Source organism: Nicotiana tomentosiformis, chromosome 1 (assembly GCF_000390325.3).
Source record: "Nicotiana tomentosiformis chromosome 1, ASM39032v3, whole genome shotgun sequence".
Classification (NCBI taxonomy): Eukaryota; Viridiplantae; Streptophyta; class Magnoliopsida; order Solanales; family Solanaceae; genus Nicotiana; species Nicotiana tomentosiformis.
The window spans coordinates 77,545,181-77,561,624 of record NC_090812.1 but is presented as its reverse complement, the minus strand read 5'-3'; the positions used below and the strand labels follow the sequence as shown (position 1 = coordinate 77,561,624).

General features: G+C 33.7%; 2 protein-coding genes across 2 annotated transcripts; one reads left to right on the top strand and one right to left on the bottom strand.

Annotated features, from left to right (window-relative positions):
- Nucleotides 1-5,551: 5,551 nt before the first annotated feature.
- Nucleotides 5,552-9,511, bottom strand: LOC104109979 (V-type proton ATPase 16 kDa proteolipid subunit). Its single transcript, XM_009619389.4, has 3 exons — nt 9,233-9,511; nt 8,861-9,146; nt 5,552-6,047 (listed from the first exon to the last, which is right to left on the bottom strand). Exons 1-3 carry the CDS (start codon nt 9,309-9,311, stop codon nt 5,915-5,917), a joined length of 498 nt encoding a protein of 165 aa, XP_009617684.1. The 5' UTR covers nt 9,312-9,511; the 3' UTR covers nt 5,552-5,914.
- An 844-nt stretch (nt 9,512-10,355) lies between these two features.
- On the top strand, nt 10,356-15,784 carry LOC104109980 (uncharacterized). The gene is made up of 10 exons (XM_009619390.4): nt 10,356-10,465; nt 10,871-10,917; nt 11,649-11,726; nt 12,226-12,250; nt 12,337-12,369; nt 12,482-12,603; nt 12,688-12,818; nt 14,165-14,385; nt 15,180-15,436; nt 15,576-15,784. The coding sequence occupies exons 2-10, from the start codon at nt 10,915-10,917 to the stop codon at nt 15,657-15,659; spliced, it is 954 nt and encodes a 317-aa protein (XP_009617685.1). The 5' UTR covers nt 10,356-10,465; nt 10,871-10,914; the 3' UTR covers nt 15,660-15,784.
- Nucleotides 15,785-16,444: the final 660 nt, after the last annotated feature.

The window sequence follows — 16,444 nt, the reverse complement described above, 5'->3', positions numbered from 1 at the left end:
CGAAAAAGAAAGGAGAGGAGCATTCAAAGATTGTGATTTCAAGTTCACAAATATGACGTCTTTTTGTATTTAGATAGCTAAAAGAGACAATTTTTTAAATCTTTAAAAAAAAACTGTAAGTGGGCGAAATGTTTACATGTAATCAGTTAAAAAAAAAAGGAATGCGTAAACTATTTAAACTATGAGAAAAAAAGGACTTCAAAACCTAAAAGGAAAGGAATCATAAATATTAGGAAAGTAATTAGTTATCTATTCCTAAATATAAGAAAAATAATTAGATATTTACTCCTAAATATTAGAAATTATTAAATGACTATTTCGTCTAATATGAAATCAAATGTTAAAGAGTAAAAAAGGCGAACGACATTTCGCTAAGGGCTTTCGTACTTTTAATATAGTATAGATAAAGCTCGAAAATTAACCGAAATGTCAATACTAAAGAGAAGAAGTGGTATTGGATATTTTATGTAATAAATGATTTTTTAAAATCAAGAAGTTTGATATTATCCTTTGGATGAACCTTTTGGTGTTGGTATCACAGATTGGAATAAAAAAATCGAAGGAATCGGGTGTTTCTCAATTTTGGTGGATTTATGTTTACACTAAATAGATCAAAAATATTTACGACTTCAGTTTTTCTTTTTCCCTTTTTTTCCCTTCTCTTGTCTTATTCATAATTAATGTTTCTTAGAAGAGTACCAAAATTCCTTAGAAAATCTCTTTCACAAAGATTTCAGATACAAAAAAAGGATATTAGGAGCTTAGTAGCTCGAGAATATATTATAGCTCAGGAAAGGACCCTCGAAACATATTTGACCAAAGAGAACTAGAGATCAGTTGAAGAAAAAAATTGAACCGTTATAGCAGACTACAGAATTACGCACCAGAAAATTCTTTCAAAAGTGTAAAAACAGAAGCAGTCATATGTTAATATTAAAACAAAAGGTAGAGAACAAAGTATAAAGATTTATGAGGTAGATTGAGAACCATAAGGTCTCATGTCCAGATTTCTGCGAAAATATTAGATGAGTTTTTTTCCATACGCCCCAGCCTTGGTAGACAGATTACCCGTTACTACTTACTTGTGTTGGTTGGACGTAGCAGATACCCAAACAGATGATTAACTACTCCATGTTATATTTCATAGATATAGAAAATATATTTCTCTTACATTTAAGCAGCATAAGTTTCCCCGATATATACCTGCTAGATCTTGATCGAAGATTTTACATTATTGCATCTTGGTTTTAGAGAGCCTTAACTTGTAGTGTTAGAGAAACCAAAATTTGTCTCAAATACGTATAATTATTGCACATTAAAAGGGAGATTTGCAGCCGTACTCTATATTTGTGCCACATTTTAATCTGTACCTATTTTTAAAAATTATTGATTTGGTAGCCAGCTGACAAAAAATTCGTAATAATATGACAATTACACCCCTGACAAATTTGTCTTATTCATCAGCATAACGTAACACGTTCATTAAATTCAGATAAAGTTACAGGACTATCAAAATATGCACGCATTCGCTTCGGCCATTGTTTTACTCTCTTTTTTTCTACTTTGTCAAATTTTACTTATTTATATAGTATTTCTTATGGGTTGATTTTTCTTTTTTCTTTTTGGATCTCATATGTTGAAGAATATTTTGGGACATACTTGATTACATGGCAGAATGTCAATGAGTATCTGAATCATCAGCTACTCACAACACATGCTATTGTGTCAACATATAAATGATTCAGATTCTAAAATTATTCTTCATGTATATGGATTTATTATTATTTATTGGCTGCTAAAACTTGATGCTAATATAGCATGAAATTGTTCACATTGAATCTAAAACTTTCATGCTAATGCATGCTGAAATTATTTATTCTGCAGTCTACAGTTTTGTCATGCGTTTTATCCGAAACTTCAGTCTAAACATGCTGAAGTTATTTAGTTCATTTGCTAAAATTTCAGACTAAACATGCTTAAACTTTTTAATTCATTTGCTACAACTTCGGACTAAATATATTTAAGTTTTTGTCTTGCAGTATGTAATTTTCTAATGAGTTTTTACTAATGCATGCTGAAGTTATTTAGTTCATTTGCTAAAATTTCAGACTAAACATGCTTAAGTTATTTAGTTCATTTGCTAAAACTTCAGACTAAACATGCTTAAGTTATTTAGTTCATTTGCTAAAATTTCAGATTAAATATGCTTAAGTTTTTTAGTTCATTTGCTAAAATTTCAGACTAAACATGCTTAAGTTTTTGTCTTGTAGTATATAATTTTCTAATGAATTTTTGCTAATGCATCCTGAAGTTATTTAGTTCATTTGCTAAAATTTCAGACAAAACATGCTGAAGTTATTTAGTTCATTTACTAAAACTTAAGACTAAACAAGCTGAAATTTTTTAGTTCATTTGCTAAAACTTCAGACTAAACATGCTTAAGTTTTTGTCTTGCAGTATGTAATTTTCTAAAGAGTTTTTGCTAATGCATGCTGAAGTTATTTAGTTCATTTGCTAAAACTTCATACTAAAACATGCTAAAGTTTTGTAACGCAGTCTACAGTTTTGTCCTGAGTTTTATCCGAAACTTCAGTCTAAACAAGCTGAAGTTTTTTAGTTTATTTGCTAAAACTTCAGCCTAAACATGCTTAAATTTTTATCCTGCAGTTTGTCAATAGTCTTTTATTAAAGAAGAGCAAAATTGCCTTTTTAAAACGCTTTAAACAAATATGGGTACGGAAGCAAACGAAAAAACAAAATGGGTATAAGTTAAAAAGGGGCGACCAAATAGGGCGCCCATGCAATTTTTACACATTAAAATAAAATGAGTCCAAACGAAGCCCAATGATATATGGAGGACGCATACAACCGTAGTTCTGGTGGTGTAACAATTTCATAAACCCTGACCACAACCCCAAACGGATTTAGTTTGTTAATCTGCCCCTTAAAAGCTGATACTATATCCTCCAAATTTTATAGCGAGAGGGTGATATAAGATAGAGCATGAATGCATCAACCAACCATCTACCAAGGGCTGATCTTCTTTTTGCAGATTCGTAGCTTAAACTAAAGAAGACTTGCCCTATATTCGAGGGGTGTTTATCGGACGGGCTGGACCGGACTGGACATGAAAAAAAATAGCCCGTCTGATTAGTGAGACGAGCTAGTTAGTGGGCTGGAATTCCGAGCTGGTAGTGGGCTGGGATATTCCGGTTTTGGTGGGCCAGTCCGGGTTCGGGCTTATCAGGTCCGGACCGGGCGGGGTTTATTTTTTTTATTTTTTTTAGTGTATTATGTTTCCTTGTTCAATGTAATTGTTACTTAAGTATTTGCAAACTTTTAAATAATAAAATAAGTATTTTAAGGCATAAAATTAAACTTTTAAATTTTAAAGTTTTTAATTTGAAATTTAAATTTTAAAATTTGAAAATTGAAATTAAGTGGCTACATAAAATTATTTAATAAGACTAATATGTAAGGATCAAACTTCAAAGGCTTTTATTTCATATTTTTATTGCATAATAATACTTCAAAGTAACTTGTCTTATAAACTAACACATTAAACTTAAATAAGTCTAACAAATTCAAAATAACCCAAATTGTCTCAAATCAACTTAAATACGAATTCCTGGAGGACGCACAAGACAACATTTGATATGCCTCCTTAAACCAGTTGTGCCCTCCCACTTTCGATTAACATTAAAGATTCAACCACAGTTCTTGCACTCTATTTTGTGAACTTTTTTATTTTCTTCTACCACCTCAAAGTGTTCCCAAATATGTAAACGCACTCTAGAAGCACGGGGCATGATTTAGCTTGAACCTAACAAAAATGGTAACCACACTTCACTTGATAATTATAATTTTGTAGTGGTTACCGTAAATAATTGATAAAACTTGAAATATTAATTAATTGAGAACTTGAGAGCAATAAGCAATTCAATAATCAAAAGGGAATTGAGAAAGAATTAGAGTAGAAGAAGAGACCAAGTTGTGAAAAAAATAAAGAAGAGGGGGGCTATTTATAGGAGGGGGGCTATTTATAGTTATTAAAAGGTTAAGAATGCAATTTATCAATTATTAGGGGTGGAGGGACTATTTTAGTAAGGGGATAGGCCGAAATGGCTAAAAGTACAAAAATTGACCGTTGCCCAACGGTCATTTTTTATTTTGACCGGCCAGAATTTTAAAAAAAAATTACAACATAAACCGGACTGGACCGGGCTGGAAGGGTTAGAGGGTTAGCCGGGTTCTGGTGCACCGGTAGCCAAAAAAGGCCCGACCCCGTCCGGCACAACCCCCTACCCTAGCCAATCTGTTCCACCCCTTACCGAACTGGGCTGACCCAGGCTGAACCGGGTCGAACCGGGTTATTTGTGGGCCTGTCCGGATCGATTAACACCCTTACTATATTCCCGTTGCACAGGAAAACCAAATGAAAAAGAAATAAAAAGAAAACAAATGCGAAAAATACACAAACCAAAGAGGGAAAAAAATCAATAAAGAAGAAGAGATCTAGTTCTAATCGCTAGAGGATCAGAGCAGATAATAGTGACTACAAGATACAAATTAAAAGAAATAGTTAGGGGTGTCAATGGATCTTTAAAAATCGATTAAACCGACCGAATCGTATCGTACAAAACCGATTTTTAGGGTACTTTTAATTAAACCGTATGTTTTTATATAAATTTGTAATCGTACCGAATAATAGAGTAGGTTTTTAATTTTATAAAAATAAACCGAAAAAATACCAAACCGTACCGAATAAATTTATATATGAAAAGTATATTATATACTAAGTTTGAAACCAACAAAGCATTAAGTTTTTTTGGGCCTTGGGATTATGAAAATGGCTACAAGTGACCAAATAATTAATATCCAAAGTCCCAACTTCCAAACCTATTCTACTACTCATATTGAAAATAAATTAGTTTCAACATCTAGAATAACAAGCCACTAAGCAATCTAGAAATCTTCTAGCAAGTCACGAGTTATTGGATATTTAGATTTCTGTTGTTAGATACTAATCTTCTAATAAACTCTATTCTTGAATCCCAATTTGATTAGTATCTTTTCACTTGTATGATTTATATATATCATGTTTTTTGCTTAATTTATTTTACGCTACCATAGAATAATGGGATGAATCTCTATTATGGATATCTTTCACGTTACTTTGATTCAACTCTTTTAAAATAGTAAAGATGTATAGAGAATTTGTCAAAATCATATGCAATTATGCATTTATCGCATTCTAACTTCAACTAGCGACTCTTACATGAATTTCTTTTTAAAATACCGAAAAATTAACCAAACCGTACCGACACCAAAGAAAAACCGAGATGGTTGGTATGGTTTCGAAAAATCTAATTTTGGTTATACAAAATAAAATAACCGAAAAATTAGTACGGTACAAATTTTATGAAATAACCGGCCGAACCGAACCATTGACACCCCTAGAAATAGTAGTGACCATAAGATTACCTTTGTGCAGCACAAGACAGTTCTAACACCAACTAAATAATACATGAACCATATCTGCATCTTCAAGTAGCATCACCCAATAGAGTTTGTTATTCAGAGAAATATTTAAGCGGGAATGTCATACATGTTGCACGGGGTCATAACAAATTATAGAAAAAAAATCATTACATGCACAAAGCTGTTCAAAAATAGAAAATTGCAAGATACAACAAATAGTGATCAAATAGGACAGCTTCTCAAGTTATTATTAAAATAAATACTCACTCCTACTTCTACAAACAGCACATAGCAGCACCAGTAGCAACCGTGCCATCATGAATAACAAGCGTAGGCATAGATATAGCTTTTCGACTTTAGCAAGGATCAACCTTTGCCAAAGTTTACCGAGTCTCACATACATCATAGTAAGAATAGCATTAATAAGACAAGTTCACTCTGCTCTGGACTGCCCAGCTCGTGAAGACAATATAATTCCAACAATAAGCCCATAAAGAGCCAAAGCTTCAGCAAAAATGAGAATGAGGATCATCCCAACAAAAAGCTTTGGCTGTTGTGCATTAGCCCTGTAAAAATATGAATATTGTTCAGCACACTAGCAATAAAATGCAATCAACATGACACAATGCAATAATAGCGCCAATCACGTAAACAGAAGAGAATAGTCCATACAATAATTAAGCTGCAGTACCCCTAACAATGACACTGGTTGCTTAATTTCTTCCAACAAAAATGAGACGCCCTAAGAAAAGGCAACTGTGGACCTTGAACAGTTTAGCCTCACCACATAAAGAAGCCAGAAAATTTTGAGAATGATAATCAAGCAAAAAGTGTCTGACAAAACGTCAAGATATATGGCAAAGAAATCAGAGAGGAAAACAAAGGCATCAATGATGGAAGACCTAAGGTATGTTGAAATATACTAACATGCTGCAGCTGTGCAGGCAGAGCATTATCAAGAGTACAAATTACATTTTTTGGATCAGTCTTCCATCAAACGCAGCTTCCACGTCAGGAAAGCCCATTGCTAAAAATAACAAACACTTTGAAGGACACCATAGGTACTAACTATCAGCTGACCTTCAACTGCCAGAATACTTTTTATTTTTCCTTTTACTTTCCCACACTTTATTAGGAGAAAGGCTTCTCTACAGGACATCATGGAGCTCAATCTAGTCATTCATTTTTCTTTTTATAAGATAAAAAATACAATCTAGTGTCATTCATGTAACAGTCTTTTCCTTTAGGGCAGGTTGGAATTGGAAAAGGCAAATGAAATGAATCAGTGGCCTTTTGGCAACCAAAGGCAACAATTTTTGTAAGAAGAGGGAAATTAATCAAAATCATGGGAGACGCCCCATCATGTCCAAGCATAATAACTGCATCACACAATGCAAAGAAGAGTATAATTGCAGAAGATTTCTAGATTGTCTTGGCTTGTTAAAAACCATATTCTGTATTGAGGCCAAAAATAAAAAACCTAATATCACTAACACCAATCACATTATCATGAGAAAAAATGAGGAGCCGGTCTTATAAAAGATATAAGCTTCCCTGTTATCTTAAGGAAACATAAAACTGGTCTCATATGTTCCAATCCTGCCCCCTTTCTTTTTAAAATCTTTGCGCTGAGAAAATCTACAGAAATATCTGAGCAAACCCATAGTTTCACAAAAGGATCTGTTGGTATTACAGATCTCAGTTTTCTTACAAAAGCTTACATCACCAAAAGGGAGAAAAGTTATTCCTTTATCTTTTGCGCATCTTCTAGACTTTTTTTTAAGGTTTCAACTTAGTCATTAGCATATAAAATATCAACTTAATCATTTACATTACATGAAAAACACATATGAAAGTAAGTTCAAATATTTAACTGAAATGTTCGTCCAAGATGATTAAAATCAAGTCAAAGATTATCAAAGATACAGAATTCTGTGGGATACAATACATGCCAAAAGGAGCAAACACGCAGAGAGAAGCAGGATCAATCATCATCTGAATCTTTCAACTATCACGCGGTGTCAAGTATTCTCTAAACACAAACTGGTATTTGCAGAAGCCAAAATTGAAAAACTAAAAGAGGCAGAAAATAGTGTTTAGAGGTGATGGTAAAATTATGTAGTGGTCAGAGAAGAAGATGGCCTAAAAGAACAGATAAAGGCCACGCTTCGAAAAGGTAGAAGTTCTGTAAGATAGAAGTGTAGCCAATCCTAAACCCAAATGAAGGAAAAAAGTTATTGACTTATTGTAGGTTAACTGCCAGCGTAAAATCAATCTAATGATAAATAATCCTCTAAATATTGTACGTAGCATAATAGACTCAAAGTTGATTGATTGATTGATTGAATGAATGAAAAGTGCATCGTGTAAACTTTTTGAAATAGCACTATATTTGGAAGTTCTTATTTAATGAAGGTGCAGACAATTGTTGGACAACTCAGAAAGAGAATAAATCAATTTTCCTAGATCATAAGCACTCAGTCTTCCCATTTTAGGTGATTGTTTTGGCTAGAGCACGGAATTTAATATGTTAACTTGACTTAACAATGATATCAATGATAGACCAAAATATAAAAATGGTATGGGATGCCATTGTAGTTACATATGGCTCATTTTATTATTTGAAAGTTATAAGAACAGTCTTCAATGATAACATCTAATGTACATACATCTTACTAATGTTTGTGTGTAAGGTTGCTGGTAGTCCCAAAAGCAATGCTTACAATCTATTACAACAGAACTTCTCAATAAATACTTTGATAAGAGTGTTTTTCTCGACAACTTGCTAACTGCAACCTAACCCATTTATTATTTGTGGTTTTGGTTCTAACCTTCATTCGACATACAACTCAAGCCACTTAACCTTAGTCCTGCTGCATAATTCCCGATATAACTTTGAAAAGTACACAAGAAAATTATTTCTAACCAGGACCAGACAAATTTAGATGACACACTAGAACTATGAAGTTTGACCTTAACAAAAGTTACCCAAGATGCCTTCCTATTCACATGGTTAACTAGCTCGAAACAAAAGTTTACATTTTTTTTTTGATAAGTTTACTTTCTTTTCTTTCATTTCATACTACCAACATCTTCCTATAAAGAAATCACAACTTAGTGAGCATACATACCAAGCATCTCGATCAAGATACAACATTGTAACCTTTGGAACCTATAAAAAGAGATAACCAGAAAGCCGAATCCTAACCTTATTTTAACAGGTAATACAAGACAAATACTCAACTTCGCCTAATTCTCACCAGTCACCAATATAAAATCTCTCAGATTCAAGTCAACATGCATTAGCATGGAAGTAATAGGTGGACAATGAAGCAGCAAAAAAGTCAATAAAAATTTTTTTAAAAAAAGGAATGAATACCTAACACCGGCATCACCAACAATACCAATAGCCATTCCAGCAGAAAGTCCAGCAAGACCACAAGCAAGACCAGACGAGAGATGAGCATATCCATCAAACAGGTAATACGACTTCGTTTTGGGATTAATACCAGTACTGATAATAACAGCAATAATCAAACCATAAATACCCAACACACCAGCCATAACCACCGGAACAATGGATTTCATCACCAGCTCCGGTCTCATCACTCCCATAGACGCCACTCCTACACCGCTCTTTGCTGTTCCGTACGCTGCTCCCATGCCTACGAGATATTCGACAAAACGTCAATAAGATCTAAAGTATATTGCGACTTGATGCGAATCTATTGATGGAGATTTGAGAACTTACAGGAGAAGACGAGAGCCGCAGCGGCGCCGAGAAAGCCGAAGAAAGGAGCAGTTTCATCGCCGCTGAAAGTCGACGACATTGTTCCGATCGGATTTTGGATCTGAGAAATTGATTAGATTTAGATACGAGGAGAGTTTTATCGAGTATTTGTGTATGGATCTGATTTTATGCTCTAGAAGTTAATAATTGAAATCTGGTTGATAAATAAAGTCAAGCTTCATACACGTGGCTTCCGTGTTCTGATGCAGTTGGGTTTGGGATTTTTTTCCCCGGGATTTCACACTGTTTTTAATTTTTTTTATTTTATAAAATAATAATCAGCAAATATATATTGTGTATAATTAGCGTATAATATTACATATACTAAATAATGTACTGTAATTATTTGTAATCGAACGGTCAAATATGTAACTTCCCCTTTTTATTACACTCGTCATGACTCGAACTCTGATTAAATAAAAGCCCTCGGTTTAATAGTACTAACGTGGATTAAATTAAAGTAAATACAAAATAAAGGTGAGACACTTTCGTTTGTCCACCAACTCGTTCCCATGGCAGAGCTCCCTTGAACAATGGGAAAAACTCATTTGTTTAATGTTCACTTTTTACATCTCTTTCGAAAGTAACAAATATGAATTTTGGTTTTGGCATGCTTTTGCTTTGTACTCTGGCTGATTATCTAGTCATATCAATAAAATTCTTTCACACAATAAGTATAATTTCGTTTCCTACAATCGTTTTCTTCTTTCTCTTTCCTCCAACAATGTAAAGATTATGTACATCATTGATACAGTTTAACTTGTAATAACATGTTAATTACTATTATTAACAAATTATATGTAATTACATTATAACTAATCTAATTGAGTTTTAATACTTTTTATTCTATCACTATACAAAATTTGAACTTTAACTAGTAAATCTCTTATATCAAAACTAAAATGTTATAATCGGAAACGCAGAATACTTCGTGCACGGGTTGGTCTTTTTATTAATAGTTAACATTAGACCTAAGTGTGATTTGTGAATAAGCTTAGATGCCATGGAATTTCCTTTTCCAAGTAGGAGTGTAGCTATGAATTTATGAATCAAATTTATTTCATGGTCCAGAGATTGGCCCAAGCCCAAATTCCTTTTAGCGGGTCGGCTAAACAAACAAGACCCATATAAGTTCTCTCTCATTCTACACGAACTCCTCACATTCTCTCCCCCTCTCTCTGAAGGAATCAAATCGTATGTTTCTCTTTCTCTCATAATTTTTCCTGTTCTGTTTGCTTCTTATTTGACAACAAGCCTTAGTCTTTTTTGCAATGATCCTTAAGTGTAAACACATAAATTTTGGTGAATTGGACTAGTGCTATATCTGCTTCCCTTTGCTCATAGAAACCTTCTACTCTAATATCACAGTTCTCTGTAGTTTTTAGGAGTTAATATATTTTCTTATTTGCTTCTCATGTGATAAAGGCTCGAACTTGTGATTGTGTTCCAAATTTTCTGGAAAAAAATCTGAATTACTAGTACTAATTATGAAAAGCATATCCTGATTCCTGAGTCATCCAATGATCAGCCATTGTTTTGAAAAGACTAGTATATATTTTTTATAATATCCTTTTTTCTTTGTTCGCCGTTCTTTTATAGGTTAGCTGAGACAGTTGAGTTCAGGTGATTCGGAGATAGCAATTATGGTAAATTTCCTGTTCTCCACCGCTTCTTGATATATACGCCCGTGGTTGTACTAATTTTATTTTATAAATATAACTTATTTGCCTTTATTTTAAGAATAAAAAGGGCTAGACCATATTGGGTTTATTGTATGCAGCATTACTTTGCACTTTTGCAACAAGCTAGGCTGTCTTCAGAATAGCATATAATAATATTTTTCTCTTGAATAAAAGATGGAATTGGATTCTGACTGAAGTTATATTAATTGGGGTTTCTTAATTTAGTAAGAGCTGAAAATCTGACTGCTTGTTTTGGGAGCACTGAACTTATGAATAGAATGTACATCAATAGGGGCACGTTTCCTCCTTTTGCGAAATTTCGAGAACGGAGGAGGAATATTGGCCAGTGGACATTACAGTAGTTAAATAGGTTGAGTACCATTAAGTGACAAATTTGTACATCTGCAACAGAGCAGAATTTTGTTTACAGAAACATACTATTGAAAGGGTACATCTTTTAATTGGAATTGGCTAAACCGACTTTGTTTTCCATAAGCTTCTCTAAACAAAGCCAATCACTCAGTGCTTCTACCTTCATAGGAGCATCTTCTATGTTGATTGCAGTGGTTCTTTGTTTGATGTTATTTAATTCTGTTTTATAACCTTCACAAATCTGTGATTGACTTTATTGACGTTTACGTTGTTTGTGTTTTCTTCCTTTGTCCTTATTGTACTTTTTGGTTTGTGATCTGCAGTTTTTTGATGGATATGGATATCATGGAAGATCATTTGAACAGACGTACCGGTGTTATCCTGCATCATTCATTGATAAGGTTGGAAGGTTTTTAAATTCCTTTAGTATTCTAATCTACTGTGGTAATTGTTTGTGAAGGTTTCACAAAATCCTTCTTGTTCCTTTGACTTCCATCTGATTGTCATCCCCACAAAAGTCCATCACATCTTATTTCCCCAGGTTGCGTCATGTACATTTTTGTTGTTAAAGAGAAGGGGGTAGGATGGGGGAGGGAATGGATTTTTTTTTGTGATAAGGGGAAGGGGGGATTTAACTGTCTAGCAGTTCTTTTTACTATAGTTGTACGTCAAAAGAGGTTTTGTTTTAAACCATATATATATATATATATATATATATATATATATATATATATATATATATATATATGTTGCGGAAGATGGATCTTATATGTGTAATAAACTTGTATGTCAGATGTTTGTCTCATGTATTGCTTCTCCCATTTCAAATTGTTTTCCGTTGGTATTTATTTTCTGCTACTTTCACTTCAATTCTGATTCTGTTTGTTTCACACTTTGCAGCCCCAGTTAGAAAATGGAGACAAAAGTAAGTAAGGCCTATAGCTTTTTTTTTAATCTGCGATAGGTGATTCGATCTCTGAGTCTTATGTTGCATTTTCTTTATTTTTTCAGTTATAATGCCTCCCTCTGCTCTTGATCGCCTAGGTCAGTTTGTTCTGTATCGTGGCATTATCAGCTATTTAGATTTTGCACCTTTAACAGTTGGCAGCTTGTCCTTTTCTTCACCTGTATTCAATATTGAATGTAAATTTTGCAGCATCACTTCACATTGATTACCCAATGTTGTTTGAGCTTCGAAACGCTGCAGCAGAGCGGGTTTCTCACTGTGGGGTTTTGGAGTTCATTGCAGAAGAGGGCATGATATATATGCCATACTGGGTACGTGTTACTTCTGTGTAATCTTATTTTCTTCAGTTCAGCTTAACTGTTGCTCGTTAACTCATTAAGGTATGGGCCTTGTAGATGATGCAAAATTTATTCCTACAAGAAGGAGATATTGTTACAGTGAAAAATGTAACACTTCCTAAGGGGAAATATGTCAAGTTGCAACCGCACACAAAGGATTTTTTGGATATTTCGAACCCAAAGGCCATGTTGGTTTGCTGAACTTTTGTTACTTTTCTGTGGTTCAATTCCATTTTCTGCTTGTGTTTGTGGGGACCCAATTGCTTCTACATAGTTTTTCTAGAATTCATGGCGCACCCAATGTTTGCGTGTATGTTTCTTTAAAAGTCTGTTAAATGTTTGATTTTAAGTTTGTATTGTTAGAGACTTAAAAGTGAATGTTCAAAGGGAAAATAAAGCAAGACAAGATAAGCAATCCCTCTGTACCCATTCATATTTTTTTGGGGCATGATTATTAAGTTAAGAACTGAAATTTTTGTGTTTATAAATGAAAGTGGGTCCAAGTGTGTAGATAAAGTTAACTTTTTGAAAGTACTTACTTTTTTAAAGTATAAGAGTGTATGTGCCGTGGCATATTTTAGTAATAATAAAATATTGAAATGTATCAGATTATGAAACAAGCAAATAGGAGATAATGGTCTTCAAAATAGGAGAGTGGAGTGTGGTAAAAATAGACCAAATCCATGTTCCTGAGTTAAGTGGAACTTAAGGACAATTTTGAGCTAAATCATTTAGGAGAGATCACGAGACTAATTCAACGGGATTGGCACTTTATTGTTGGTGTACTTCGGTAACTACTCGCCATATGGAACATTAGATATTGAAAGTCTAATGTTGGTGCACTAGTCATTCCTCTTAACCAGTTAAAAGCTGAGTCAACTTTGAAGTGATACTGCTTCAGTACATGGATGTATAAGAACATAGAGCAATTTCACCTCTTTGTTACTGAATGAACTTTTTGTGAGATTGTTCATTTGTTAATGAGGTAAATGTTTCCTTGTAGAGCTAGAAGCACCAAAGGAGCGTCGTCAGCAAAAGGGAAACATTTTGTTATCCAGGATTGAAATAGTTATGTTTGACATGTAGCTAAGTAGAGAGAAAGGGCCTAGGGAAGAAGCATAAAGATCTAAGCAAGGAGTTCTTATTGTTCAAAATACTTTCCGCGTTAGCTTTTTCGTTGTCATTTAAGTAATAATTAGAGTTAATGATAGTGTGGTAATGTTTGACATATCTCCTTCTACGAGTAAATGTGGAATTGAAATGATATTTTATAGAGGGATAAAACATGAATAATAATTAACTTTGTTTGTGTTCCATTTATGAATATGCACATATTTGACTTCCGCATGTCCTAATCCATAGAGTGCTGCCCTTTATTCTAATTGCTCTATTATTTGTATGTTTCCTGCTTGAATACTAGGCAAAGTTAGGTGAAATGATTGACAAGTATAGTTTATTTTCATTTTTAAAATTTAAAAATATCCACATACTGATGGATGCTTTGACGTTTGACTTCTTTCCCTTTCTGATGCAGCTTGGAGACGACACTCAGAAACTTTTCCTGCTTAACGACCGGAGATAGTATTATGGTGGCTTACAACAACAAAAAGTATTACATAGACATTGTGGAGACAAAACCTTCTAATGGAATAAGTATTATTGAGACAGACTGCGAAGTAGACTTTGCTCCTCCTCTTGATTATAAAGAACCTGAAAGAGTGGTTCCTTCTCATCCAAGCAAGGCTCCAGCAGAAGGTGCATATTCTTCAATGTTTTTTTTAGGACCGAGAAATCCGTCTGGGGCCAATAGGGCCAACCACAGCCTTTGAAACTCGGGGATATGGGCCCGCATCTCTACCCTTCTCCACTTAAATACCAGGCTTAGTTCGCATGGCGTAGGGATTGACCTGTGACATAAATCACAAGTCCCTCAACCTTTGACACTTGAACTAAATATTATTTGGATACTTCTCCCTCCAAAAGAAATTTACTGAAATTAATTTTCTCCTTTATCTTCAAGAATTCTAGTGGCACCACATATTATTGCTTATATTAGTTGATCATGCTGTAATACCTATCGATGGAGAACTCCATATTTCAGACATATTTAATTGTTCTTCTGGAAATACTGTTAATCAACTCCTGACACCTATTTAAACTATTTTATCTTATACTATTCAAATGACAGCAGCTAGGTGAGACGGAGGCAATATCTAATATGGTTGTAGAGACCAACGACAAATTCTTAATATGACCAGAGTTTCATGGCTATTGCGATTGCCTTTCTACAGTTTTGAAGTTCATTTTATGTGTACATCTATGTGGTTAACAAAAGGGAGCTTGGTGCTCTTGGAAGTGCGTTGACTTTATGATACTTCCATGTTGGGATGTCTGGTGATAGATATTGTTGGGCCAATTGTTATTTGGCCGGTATGCTGCAGTTCTAGGAGTTAGCTTTTCAACTGTAATTGCTTATTCCTGTAGATTACTGTAGACCTTGCTGTGTCTGAACTTTCTTCTGGTAGCTTAATGATTTTTCGCTCATGCAGGTCAAGAGGCTGCAGCTGAAGTAGAAGACCCAAAATTCAACCCTTTTACTGGTGAAGCGAGACGTTTGGATGGGAAACCATTAAAACAGCAACCTCCACCTTTATCCTCCTCTGGATCCTCAGACAAGCGAACCAATGTTACTAATGGCAGTGGGAAGTCTGCTGCTGCTGCTGCAAGCTCTCAAACTTCTAGTCGTCAGTTACAGGGGAAGCTTGTATTTGGCTCAAATGCAAATCGCGCTCCTGAAAAACAGAAGGTTTTATATCTCTATACATGCTAATATTCATAATCTTTATTTCTTCTCTCTTTTCCTTTTCCATGCTAATACAAATTTGACTGTTTATACCTCGGTTGCTACTGTATCTCACTCTGTTAATGCTCCTTTCCATATGCAGGAACCCGTGAAAGAGGAACCTGAAAAGAAAGAAGAACCCAAGTTTCAGGCTTTCTCTGGGAAAAAGTATTCTTTGAGGGGTTAATTGTGATATAATTTCGTTCTGTCTATTTACCTTTTATTTATTAACCATTTCTTTTGTTAGTCAAATATCTGAATTATGTTTAACTTTATTATATAATCTATAAAAATTAGGAGTAATCTTAAAAACGGGTAATTTGTTCTATCACTCTACTTGCCTTTTGATCACCGCATTAATCGTAGTTATTATTTATTTTCTTATATCTTAGCTTACTATTACCGAATAATATAATTTTCAAGTGAGATAATATGAGTTTCGTAAAATTTTCAATACTTTTGCATTAGTACTTGAAAGGAACATTCTGATATGCACTAGTACCAGTTTCAAGAAAATTTTAGTGTACAACACTCTAGTAATTTCCTTTTTTAAACCCTTTTTTTCTTTGTATTTTGTGTGAGAAGAAAAAGAAAAAAAAATCGAAAAACCAATAAACTGGAGGGAAAAAAGGGATTCTATTTGATTCGCTCCGGTTTGATTTGTATATTTTATAAACAGATATAGTGAATTTGGTTTCAATTTAGAGCCACCCATGGTTGGTATGTCACAAATCATTTTTCAAGAAAAAATATTTTTAGAAAACAATATTTTCTGAAAGATACTTTGGTGTTTGGTCGAGTGAAAATTATTTTTTTAAACATTCATTGAAAATTGATATTCCTCTGTTTAAATTTAGGTATCTTACTTTTTTTTAAAATATTGTTTAAAAAAAATATATTTTTTTATATTTAGTAACTCTTCAATTTCAACATTTTACATACAATCAACCCTCTCTATAACAGCCTTGTTTA

Bases quoted from the DNA above. Each gene is read 5' to 3' on its own strand.
- LOC104109979 (XM_009619389.4), bottom strand. From the start codon at position 9,311: ATGTCGTCGACTTTCAGCGGCGATGAAACTGCTCCTTTCTTCGGCTTT. The intron at 9,147-9,232 runs GTAAGTTCTCAA...AATATCTCGTAG, and splicing joins TGCGGCTCTCGTCTTCTCCT to GCATGGGAGCAGCGTACGGA. The intron at 6,048-8,860 runs GTATTCATTCCT...ATATTTTTACAG, and splicing joins GTTGGTGATGCCGGTGTTAG to GGCTAATGCACAACAGCCAA.
- LOC104109980 (XM_009619390.4), top strand. The intron at 11,727-12,225 runs GTTGGAAGGTTT...CACACTTTGCAG, and splicing joins CTGCATCATTCATTGATAAG to CCCCAGTTAGAAAATGGAGA. The intron at 12,251-12,336 runs GTAAGTAAGGCC...TTATTTTTTCAG, and splicing joins GTTAGAAAATGGAGACAAAA to TTATAATGCCTCCCTCTGCT.